A 13021-nucleotide genomic window follows, 5' to 3' on the forward strand; every position below is an offset into this window, starting at 1 on the left:
CGCTTTGAAATGCAGATGGACCTGGGTAGCATGCTGCATTAAAGCTAGAATGAAGGTACAGCAAGTAATTAGGAAATTAGTAATTATATATATTTGGACTCTTATTTTTAAAAGAAAAAATGCTAGCACACTAGAAGCAATTTACAGGTGGTTTACTAGATCAATATCTGGAATGGCCAAATTGTTTTATTAGGAAAGTTTAGACAGGCTAGGCATGTACCTGCTGTATTTTAGAAGAGAGAGAGGGGACTTAATTTAGATGCATAGGTCGCAGACTGGACTTGGCAGGTGAACATGGGGAATCCAGGACTGTTTAAAAGTATGTGGCCACTTGAATGAGAATAGTATTTTCTCCCCCTCTCTCATTGGGTCATAAAGACTTTTGATTTCTCTTCTTCAAACTGTAGTGGAAGGAAAGTCTGAATATGATACGGTGGTAAAAAAGACATGATAAATAAAGGGGAACATTACGGCAGGTAAGAAATAGACATGTGGCAAGTAAAGGGGAAGAAGATTACTGAAGCAATCTGCGGTGCTGGAAATCCAAGTAATGCACACAAAATGCAGCAAGCTAGACAGCATATATGGAAGAGAGAACAGTCAATGTTTCAGGCCGAGATCCTTCAGTAGGAAGACTACTGCAGGTAGTTGGTTATAATCATTGAGCCACAACCTGGAGGAAATAAGTAGCCTGCTTATTCATATGCTTTTCAGGATATGCATTTTTTCATTGTTTAAGCTAACTTTTGTTAGTACAAACGTCGACTACAGGGTCTGATATTACTTAGGAAATTGCTAGTTTAATATTCAATGTTCTACTATTAATTTGAACAATTAGCTTTACTTTTCATACTGGAAGGACAATGGTGGAATGAGCCCACTAACAAAATAATAATCCATGGTTACCTACAAAATCCTTTGATCAGAATATAGCATGCAATCTATTTCCCCCCCAAATGCTCACTTACGCTCATAGCTTTCCTTCATGAACAGCATGTCCATCAAAATGTTGAATGAAGTTGAATCATTGAAGAAACCCTTCAGATTCTAAAAAACAGAAAAGTGTCATCTATAGGATTCCATAGGAATAACATCCACAGGTACAACACTCTGGACCAGAGATTACGAAAGGAACATTTTGAATGAAAGATACTGAACAAATTACAAATTTGAGAAGGGAAACAAGACTATCTGGTTTATAGTTCAATAAAGGTATCCCTGATATCATGGTGAGGTAATGTTGGGACATTTTGCCAAATATAATTAAAGGCTAGCTGATTTTCCAAGGCAGCGATTGTGGAATAAATTAATATAGAGCACAGCTAATCAAGCACTAAAGAAAAATAATAATTATTTTTTTAAAACTAGCTGCTGCAGGAACTTAGCGCACAGCATCTATGAAGAGAAAGAGATAGTTAACATTTTGGGTCAAGAATCATTGTCTGGACCAAAGTTCAGTGGTATTTCACCTTATCAGTTGATGAACAGTAGGACCCTTATGATGTTCTCATGCCCGCAGTGAGGATTAACTTGCCTGGAAATCCTTTGGCTGGTTGTGTGCTAAAGCTACTATCCCCTTTAAGCAGGGCCTCAGAGCTGAGATTGACTTTGCCTTCTAATCCAGTTCTGTGGGCCAGAGGTGGCTGCAGGGGCCAATGTGGGATCTACAGAATCTGTTGCAGTTGGGGTGGGAGGAGCTTGATTTGGCAAATATGTGAGGAGAATGGGAGAGACTGTGACCTCCTTCTGCCAAATTTTGCAGGGCTTCCACAAGCTTCCAACAAATGGACGTGTCACTCTGAATGCTCGTTCTCCATTTTGAAAAATCATGGCTGGGATATCTACAAGTCAGTAGCGACGTATCTTTTGAAAGAGTTTCCCTGGGGTATCCTTGAAGTGTTTCTACGATTCTCTGGATAACCTCTTGCTGTGAAAGACAGCGTGTATTCTTTCAAAGAGATTAAATTTCACAGAAGATTGCACAACTTCCTGAAAAATTATATTTCAGTTCATATCATATTCAAATTCTAATAGGGATGATCGATTCAAAATATTTTCCGTCACATACAAAATAGAACTAAGGAAGAAACCAATCAGCATCTTCTGTTTTTCCCACTATTTAATAAAATCACAGTTGATCTTTTATTTTGCTGCTACTTTCTCTAATTAACCAATAGTGCTTGAAATAAAAACATCTATTGATTTCTTTTAATTCAAGATAGTTTATTGTCATTCTTCAGTATGCAAGTGTAAAGGAGAACAAATAGCATTAAAACACAATAAGCATTGAAAAACACAACAAAAGCAATCCTATGAAACAGAATATACAAATAACTGCCAAGTGTGGTTGTACATACATAAGGTTAGCATTATGTACATAGACTGATTGTATGTACATAAAATGACACCAGGAGCAGGAGTATCTGAACATAAGGTATCTGACAAGAAATGATAAAGTGACAAAGTGGCTCTTAGCAAGAGGATCTTTCCTCTGCTACTATAGGTAGTAGCAGGATTTAGGCAGTCTTGGATATACTCATTGCCTGGGTCTCTGCAGTTCTCTTGGGTAGAGAAATTCTCCGTTCCCAAGCAAATACATGTCTTCTCTTCTTTGTTCCCATAGTCTCACCATTTGAGACTGCAATTCCCTATGCTGGCCAGCCAGGAAAAATACCTCCTCTTCATCAATCCTGCCTACTCCCATATGAACTGTATAACTTCAATAAGATCACTTCTCATGTATTGGCCAAGCCTACTTAATCTCTCCTCTTAGGACAAAATTCCAATCCCAGAAAAACACCTGGTGAACCTTCATTGGATTCCCTCTATCAAACCAAACCCTTCCTTAAGTAATTTTTACTAAATTGTCTTTACTCCTTTACCAAAATCCTTTTGAATTAACGGTCAACAAGCTATTTATTTTCCTAATTGCTTGCTGAATCTGCTGGTATCTTTTATGTTTTATTTACAAGCACACACAACTCCCTTTGAAAACTGTTGATGTTCAAATGTCTCACCATTTTGAAAATGCTCTGCTCTTGTTTTTCTACCAAAATAAACTATTTCAACTGGATTTGATAGGCTCTTCCGAGGAATAGAGTTTAGTTTTAAATGAAGTAATACACAACCTGATCATTAAACCACAATTCAACATGGCTGTTCGATGCCTATTATAATGACCTCATGCTCCTTTGTCCCTATCATTTTATCCAGCAACAACATCTATCTAGTTCTCATCTATGAAAAGGGTCCATGCTCCAATATGCTTAAATTTTACATTTTGAAGATGAGACACTCCATTCGTTGGAGTCGACCATGAATAATGTGTCCTAGCTGACTACATGATATGCAAGCTGGTACACAAGCTAGGGCAGTAGTTTAAAGATAGTATTCAGACTATCATTCATTACCTTAGCTTTTTAGGCTTCAACTTGACCTCGTGCCCCATTTGCTGCACTGAATATAATTTGTAAGTCACGAGGATATTTAATTCTGTCCAGTTCATAATACAGCACTTTTGAATTTTATTCTAAATTATGTAATTGCATTACTTAAGTACACAGCAAAAACAGCTCAGCTAGTCAGGGTTTGTTCTTTTTCCTGACCAGCAGATAGACAGATCCCCTGTTGTCAAGAATATAATAATGAATAGGTATCATCTCCCTACCAGTTAGTATCTCTTCTCATTTTCCCCCACCCAAAGTTCAAAGTAAATTTATCGAAGTACTTATATGTCACTATATATTACCCTGAGATTCAATTTCTTCCAGTGGAACAAAGAAATGTGCATAATCAATGAAAAACTGCATACAAAGACTGACAAACAATATGCAAAAGAACACAAACTGCGCAAATGCAAAAAATGATAGACAGATACAGCTGAGAACACGTGTTGTAGAGTCCCTGAAAGTGAGTCCACAGCTTGTGGAATCAGCTCAGTGTTGAGGTGAGTGAAGTCATTCAAGCTTGTTCAGGAGCCTCATGGTTGAAGGGTAATAACTTCCTGAATCCAGTGATGTGAGACCCAAGGGTTCTGTCCTTCCCACCCATTCCTGTACACCCAGTCCTAGATGGTACCAGTATTTTTCTGCCAAGATTTATGGGACCTTCTGCAATATCTTGTTTGTCCTCCAACTCAATTCAACTTTCTTGTTTGTAGTGCTCCATTACTTACTGAAATAAAGCTGCCTTACTTTTACTGAACATGCTTATTTACAAAGACATTGACAGAAAAATTGTATTACTATAAAAAGTGACTAGAATTCAACCTCAGGTATACATTTCTGAACCACTGCGCGAATTGATCCAACATCTACACTCAGTAGCCAGTTAATTATAACAGAATGGAAGCTCTCCTTGAGCATGGTAATACATTCATCCTGTACCTAATAAAATGGCCACTGCATGTACGTTTGTGGTCTTCTGCTGCTATTGCTCATCACTTATCGTTTCAACGATGTGTGTTCAAAGATGCTCTTCTGCACACCACTGTTGTATTGCCCAATTATTTGTGTTACTATCGCCTTCCTGTCAGCTTGAACCAGTCTGGCCACTCTCCTCTAACATTAACAAGGAATTTTAACCACAGAACTGAGGCACACTGGATTTTTCTTAATTGATTTTCCCAATATTCTCTGTAAACTCTGGAGACTGTATGAAACTTGCAGATCAGCACTTTCTAATCCTCAATCCTCCCTTTTAGGCACCAACAATCATTTCACAGTCAAAGTCACTTTTCTCATATTTAAGACCGTAAGACATGCGAGTGGAATTAGGCCATCTGGTCCACTGAGTCTGCTCCGCCATTCAATCATGGCTGATCCTTTTTTTCCCTATCTCCTCCTCAACTAGAGTTCCCAGTCTTCTTCCCGTAACCTTTGATGCCATGTCCAATCAAGAACCTATCAATCTCTGCCTTAAATACAACAACCTGGCCTCCACAGCTGCATGTGGCAACAAATTCCACAAATTCACCATCCTTTGGCTAAAGAAATTCCTCCACATCTCTGTTTTGAAAGGGTGCCCCTCTATCCCAAGACTGTGCCCTCTTGTCCTAGGCTTTCCCACCATGGGAAACATCCTTTCCATATCTACTCTTTCTAGGCCTTTGAACATTCATTTCAATGAGATTCCGCCCCCCCCTCACCCCCCATCCTTCTGAATTCCAGTGAGTACAGACCCAGAGCATATAATAACCTTTTCATTCCTGGAATCATCCTTGTGAACCTAAGATGAGGGGCACAAAACTGTTCACAATTCTCAAGGTGAGGCCTCACCAGTGCCTTATAAAGCCTCAGCATCACATCCTTGCTCTTGTATTCTGGACCTCTTGAAATAAATGTTAACATGGCATTTGCATTCCGCACCACCGACTCAACCTGCAAGTTAACCTACAGGGTGTTCTGCACAAGGACTCCCAAGTCCCTCTGCATCTCAGATTCCTGGATTTTCTCTCAGTTTACAAATTAGTCTGCACATTTATTTCTACTGCCAAAGTGCATGACCATGCAATTACAAACTTTGTATTTCATTTGCCATTTTCTTGCCCATTCTCCTAATCTGTCAAAGTCCTTCCGCATCCTACCTGTTTCCTCAACACTACCTGCCCCTTCACCAATCTTCATATCATCTGCAAACTTGGCAACGAAGCCATCTGTTCCATCATCTAAATTTTCTTTCCCATTCCGATCTTTGGTCTGAACAACATCTGAACCTCTTGACCATGTCTGGATGCTTTTATGCGTTGAGTTGCTGCCACATGATTGGCTGATTAGATATTTGCATTAATGAGCAGGTGTACAGGTGTAACTAACAAAGTGGCCATCGAGAGAAAATCACCATTTAACCTTTATCACAATATAGTGATCACAATACTTTAAAAAAATCTTTATTTCACATACAGCTTATTATACACAAGTACACATAAGGAGGACACAGTGACTTTAAACTAACCATTGACTGAAAAGGTATCACATTAACAATCATGCAGAAAAATTAATTCTTTTTAGACTCCACTGCTTTCAATGGAGTTAAAGTACTTCCTTGTCAATTCAAACAGCTAATGGTTACAAAATAGAAGTGAGTTGTTTTGCGCAGCTGAAATCCTATAGAGGTAGGTTTTACTTGATGTCATTGGGCCACATGCATAAGAGAATGCTGAAGGGCAGATCTCGCACAGTAGGCTAAATCAGTCAACATGCAGAAAACCAAGGATTCTTACAAAGAAGTTGTCACCCTACATGACTTGATGTAGCTAGCTAGTTGACACGGTATAAACTTTTGGAACTGCTGACATTAGCCATCCTATCAGTACTTATGATGTCACTAATATTATAAGTACCTTACAAATTCAAGTTGCTACTGTGTATGAAATCTCTTGCCTTACACATTTTTCTGCTCTTCTAACAAGCAATAGGTTATGCTCTTTAACATTTTATTTTAAAGAAATGTTGCAAAAAAGAAATGGATTTACAACAATCCAATAATTTAGTATATTACTAAAATCCGAGTGTGCTTCACTTATGATAGTTACAAACATTACACCTATATTTGTAGAGATTTTAGCAAAATGTCCATTTGAAATTGTAAATACATAATACAATGATGGTGTACAAAGAGCTGTCATAATAGAACAATTGGTTCCAGATCTGTCATTAGAGTTGATAACAGGCTGAGAATTTGAAATACAGTTATACTTCATTAGTGATATATCAGATGTGAGAGGACAAACATGTTTTGTCTATCAAACAAATTTAACTACAATGAAAAACACTTAAAATAAAAAGGTACAGATCTTTGGCTTTACTTATTCATAGTAATAGAAATGGTTGAGGCAAGCATAATTACAAAGTTTAGAAGAAATTTGGATAAGTAAGATAGGAAAGGTTTACAGAAATATGGGTCTAAGTCCCTTTTGCCTGTGTACCTCAGGATGGCACCTTGGTCAGTATGGACAAGTTGGGCTAAAGGGCCCATGTTCATGCTGTATAAATTTATGACCATGAATGGCTCACAGTCTCAATTTTGAGGGAAATGTACATCATAATTTTCAGAAAGCTAGATTTTATTTTGATACATAGAGGAATTACATCAATGACAATCACTCTAAAATGCAGCAGGATTCTTTACCTGTCTGTATAAGAACTCTATGTTAACACCATTTATCTGTTATCTCTCCTAATAAACAGCTATTGATCTTAGTCAAAAAGATGTACCTGGTCTTTCACCATCTCTTCTGCAGTTCCTTCAAGACCCAATTCATAACACAGCCTTACAAACAGAGGTCCAAACTTAAATTCTCCAAAGGCCATGTTTTTGTTTTCAGCATGGTATCTGTTGGTAAACCATTATTGTACTTCATATTAATGGCACAGAATTATACAAAATGGTAGTGCCTAAATTAGTTATTAAAACTCCCAGCAACTGTTGTTCTAGCTTATGATATAACTGATTAACTTTGTACTCAGGTTATTATGTTATCCTCACACCAACACAATTATCAGTATTTTAAAGAACTTAATATATTACTCACTTTAGCAAAACAATTAGCTCTTCAGAATTTGGACAATGAGAGAATTACTGGAATTGCAGGAAGGATGATAGACATTAATCACTTGGAGAGAAGAGAAATTCAGGCGCTTGCTCTCACATCAATAACAATGAGAGAATAGCTTTCAGGAAGTTGTTCAAATTCCTCAAGAGAGGAGAACGAGAAACTGTGTGGATGGGCCAGTACCTAAACCTGTAATTGACAAGTGGCCCAGGAAAATACTTGTTATGATTGGCAATGCTTTTCCTAAAATGGATTTTGAAGCAGATACTGTACAACAGTGACTTTCAATAGGGATTGTGAAAAAGAATTACAGGACCATGGAAAATAAAAGATTAGTGGGACCAGATGAATGAATCTTTCAAAAATCCGGCACAAACATAAATAGTTGGTAATTGCAAAACTATATTGTTTGTCACCATTTCAATTTCAAACCCACCACTGTTGTCATGACAGGAAGCTACTGATCAGTTCTGGCTGACAACCCAATAGATAGCCCATCATTTATTTTCATGTGCTTATTTATTTAATGACAGACAGCGCGAAATAGGCCTTTTAAGCCACGTCTTGCTGGCCAGCAATCCCTCGATTTAATCCTAGCCTAATCATGGGACAATTTACAATGACCAATTAATCTTCCAACCAGTATGTCTTTGGACTGTGGGAGGAAACTGGAGTACTCGGAAGAAACCCACATGGTCATGGTCAGAAGCCAGGTTGCTGCTACTGTAAAGCATTGTGCTAACCACCATGCTACCGTGTTGCTAAGAAGAAAAAATGTCCAGTGTACCTTAACGCAACTGATTTATTTCAACCTCTCATTTGTACTTGATGAATCTTCAGTTCTGACATGCTCAAATGATCACTTTAGATGAAATAAAGGTTGAGGTTAGAGAGGAGGGCTTAGAAACTGTCCAACAATTTACTTCTGCTTCCCCATTGCACTATTCATTGTTATCCCATTAGAAAGTCAACAGCTCCATTAGGGAAGGACTCCCTGCAACTCTGACAAGACCCTGACAGACAATCAGATTTTCGTCAGTGTTTGCATCTTCACATCTTCACTGTAGGAATAAGCCTGGGCTGGAGTACAGAGAGCTTTCCTTCCTTCATAAATAAATAAATAGATGATAAATATACAGATAAATAGATGGATAGCAGCAAAATCTACAGGACTACTGCTTCAGTATGCTCCTTCCAGCAACACTGGAGCTTTTCTGGGTATCATCAGGAGTTGTTGAACACTGGAAACAAACAGATTGACTATTGATCTTCTCAGCTTTCACAGAGCAATTACTCAGCAGTATTTATTAGGCACACAGCTGTGGTGCTTGCTTTGGGATCTGGAAGCTGTGGTGTAAAGCTACAAGGCAGTTGGAGCTAGGATTTTACAAAGAGAGAGTCAGGAAAAACAGAAACAATGCAGCATTTTTTCCCCGTTACCACAAGGTTTGGAAGAAATAGCTTGCTTTCTGATGAAGAATGATCAATTCTTTTTGTTTGTTTCATTAAGTTTTTTGTTTCATTTACTGAGGCTATCACTTCACAACAGTTGTCTTAAAGTTGACATGAAAAAAAATCACTGCACTCCTTATTGGACCTTAATACTCATATGGTTACATATTTCCCAAGTCTGTATTTCATGCTGTTTCTTATCACGTTACCAGATTTACAGAGTAATCTAGGCACCAGAAAAGCATTGCTTTTATAATGTAGGTATAATTGCATAACCAAAGAATGATGGGATGATGACTTCTTTTAAGACTGATGAGGACTTGATTACTTTTTAGAACTCAATCTGTAAAAAGTAATTTCAATGGATAACAGTGATTGGCCTATAGATATTGTCGCCAGCAAAACCAGTTTCTCTCTTTCCCCCCACAATCCACCCCCTCTACAGACACAACCTGCCCAGCCAAGTTCATACAGTGCTTTCTAGTTTTACTTCAGATTTCGAGCATCCGCAGCATTTTGCTTTCTAGGTTGTCTATTCTCTCCACACCTTCATCCCACACCAGGTCAGCCTCACAACACTTCACTTCTTCCTTTTAGTCATAAGACCATAAGACATGGGAGCAGAATTAGGCCATTCAGCCCATCCAGTCTGCTTCACCATTCCAACATGGCTGATCCCAGAGCCCTCTCAACCCCACACACCTGCCTTCTCGCCACATCCTCTGATGCCCTGATCAGTCAGGAAATGATCAACTACCGCATTACACGCACTGACCTGCCCTTCACCACAGTCTGTGGCAGAGCACTGCACAGATTTACTACTCTCTGGCTAAAAAAATTCCTCCTTACTTCTGTTCTAAAGGGTTACCCCTCAATTTTGAGGTTTTGTCCTCTAGTTCTGGAAACCCCAACCATAGGAAACATCCTCTCCGGATCAACTCTATCTAGTCCTTTCAACATTTGGAAGGTCTCAATGAGATCCCCCTGCATTCTTCTAAATTCCAGTGAGTACAGGCCCAAAGCTGCTAAACACTCCGCATATGTTAACCCCTTTATTCACAGAATCATCCTTCTGAACCTCCTCTGGACTCTCTCCAATGACAACACATCTTTTTTGATATATGAGGCCCCAAGCTGTTGACAATACTCCAAGTGCAGCCTGACTTGTGTCTTATAAATGCTCAGCCTTATCTCGTTTTTATATTCTATTCCCCTTGAAATAAATGCCAACATTACATTTGCCTTCTTTACCACATACTCAGCCTGTAAATTAACTTTCTGGGTGTCTTGCACAAGGACTCCCAAGTCCCTCTGCACCTCCGATGTTTGAACTTTCTCGCCATTTAGATAATAGTCCACGCTATTGTTCCTTTTACCAAAATGCATTATCATACATTTTCCAACACTGTATTCCATCTGTCACGTTTTTGCCCATTCTTCCAATTTGTCTAAGTTCTGCTGCAATCGCATTGCTTCCTCAGCACTACTTGCCCCTCCACCTATCTTAATATCATTTGCAAACTTTGCTACAAAGTCATCAATTCAATTATCTAAATCATTGATTAGCTGTGAAAAGCAGCAGTCCCAATACTGACCCCTGAGGAACACCACCAGTCACTGGCAGCCAACCATAAAAGTCCCCTTTTATTCCCCCTCATTGCCTCCTGCCTATCAGCCATTCCACTATCCATGCCACTATCTTTCCTGCAATGCCACAGGATTTTATCTTGTTAAGCAGCCTCATGTGCGGCACCTTATCAAACACCTTCTGAAAATCCAAGTAAATGACCCCCACTGCCTCTCTTGTCCACCCTGCTTGTTACTTCCTCAAAGAGCTCTAACGGATTTGTCAGGCAAGATTTCCCTCTTCAGAAGCCATGCTGACTTTGACTTATTATATCATTAGTCTCCAAGTACCCCGAAACCTCATCCTTAATAATAGACTCCAACACCTTCCCAACCACTGAGGTTAGGCAAACTGCTCTTTAATTTCCTTTCTTTTGTCTTCCTCCCTTCTTAAAGGATGGACTGACATTTGCAATCTTCCAGTACTCTGGGACCATGCCCAGAATCAAGTGATTCTTGAAAGATCACGAGCAATACATCCATTATCTCTTCAGCAACCTGTCTCAGAACTCTGGGATGTAGTCCATCTTGCCCAAGTGACTTTGGAACCTTAAGACCTTAGAGTCTGCCTAGCAATGGCACTCACTCCGGCTCTCTGACACTCAAGGACCTCTGGCACACTGCTAATGTCTTCCACAGTGAAGACAGATGCAAGTACTCAATACGTTCATCTTTCATTTCTTTGATCCCCCATTACTACCCCACCAGCATCATTTTCCAGCGGTCCAATATCAACTCTCACCTCCCTTATACTCTTTATATAATTAAAAAATGTTTTGGTATCCTGCTTTATATTGTTGGCTAGTCTGCCCTCATATTTCATCTTTTCTCTTCTTATAGCTCTTTTAGTTGCCTTTTGTTGGATTTTAAAAGCTTCCCAAAGTTCCAACTACTTACTTTTGCTACGTTATATACCCTTTCCTTGGCTGTTATGTAGTCCTTAACTTTCTTTGTCAGCCACAGTTGCCTACCCCTGCCATTTGAGAACAACTTCTTCTGTGGGACATATCTATCCTGCACCTTGTTTACTATTCGCAGAAACCTCAGCCATCTCTGCTCTGCTGTCATCCCCATCAGCATCCCCTCCAATCCACCTGGGCAAGCTCCTCTCTCATGCCTCTATAACTCCCTTTATTCCACTGCAATACTGATACATGTGACTTGTGCTTCTCCCTATCAAATTGCAGTATGAATTCAATCATATTATGATTACTGCCTCCTAAGGGCTCTTTTACGTTAAGCTTCCCTAATAAGATCAGGGTAATTACACAACACCCAATCTAAAATAGCCTTTCCCCGAGTAGGCTCAAGCAAAAGCTGCTCTAAAAAGCCATCTCGTATGCATTCAACAAATTCCCTCCCTTGCAATCCAACACCAACCTGACTTTCCCAATCCCCTTGCATATCTCAAACCCGCATCTTGGCTACTATTCAGAGGGCTATATACAATTCCGATGAAGGATATTTCACCCTTGCAATTTCTTAACTCCACCCACAAAGATTCAACATTCTCTGACCCTATGTCACCTTTCTAAAGAGGTAATTCCATCTCTTACAACAGAGCCACACCACTGCCTATGCCTTCCTGCCCATCCTTTCAATACAAAGCATATCCTTTGATGTTAAGTTCCCAACTATGGCCTTCTTTCAGCCACGATTCAGTGATGCCCACAATGTCAAACCAACTAATCTCTAATTGTGCCATGAGTTCGTCCATATTATTCCGAATGCAACGTGCATTATACAGTACCTTCAGTCCTGCATTTTTCACCCTTTTGAATTTTGGCTCTGTGGTACAATTTAACCCTTTACTCTGTCTGCATTTACAACCAATCATTGGCCTGTCCTCCCTTACATTCATTTTATACCCATCATCTACTTGTAAACCTGCTGGCTCATCCTCAGCCCTACCATACTGGTTTCTATTCTCCTGCCATATTACATAGTTTATATCACTCCCAACAGCTCTAGTAAATCTACCCAAAAGAACAGCGGACCCCCTCGGATTCAAGTGCAACCCATCCCTTTTGTACAGGTCCCACCTGCCCCAGAAGTCCAATTATTCAGAAATCTGAAACCCTGCCCCCTGCTCCAATTCTTCAGCCACACATTTATCTGCCACCTCATTCTATTCTTATCCTCACTGTCACGTGGCACAGGCAGCAATCCCAAGATTACTACCCTTGAGGTCCTGCTACTCAGCTTCCTTCCTAACTCCCCATACTCTTTTTTCAGGACCTCCTCCCTTTTTCTTCCTATGTCACTGTTACCAATATGTACCACCTTCCCTTCTCAGGATATTGTGGACGTCCAAAAACATCTTGGAACCTGGCACTGAGAGGCAAACTACCATCCTGTGTTTCCTTTCTGTGTCCACAGAATCGCCTACCT

General features: G+C 39.6%; 1 protein-coding gene across 1 annotated transcript in view; it reads right to left on the reverse strand.

Annotated features, from left to right (window-relative positions):
* Nucleotides 1–13021, reverse strand: part of ptcd2 (pentatricopeptide repeat domain 2) — a 42417-nt gene that overhangs the window by 17213 nt on the left and 12183 nt on the right. Inside the window, exons 5-6 of the mRNA XM_073048330.1 lie at nt 7215–7332; nt 969–1047 (exon numbers count right to left, since the gene is read on the reverse strand). Of these exons, the coding sequence (XP_072904431.1) occupies nt 969–1047; nt 7215–7332 (197 nt within the window). The remainder of the gene's footprint in view (nt 1–968; nt 1048–7214; nt 7333–13021) is intronic.

The sequence above is a fragment of the Hemitrygon akajei genome, chromosome 6 (genome assembly GCF_048418815.1).
Source record: "Hemitrygon akajei chromosome 6, sHemAka1.3, whole genome shotgun sequence".
NCBI lineage: Eukaryota > Metazoa > Chordata > Chondrichthyes > Myliobatiformes > Dasyatidae > Hemitrygon > Hemitrygon akajei.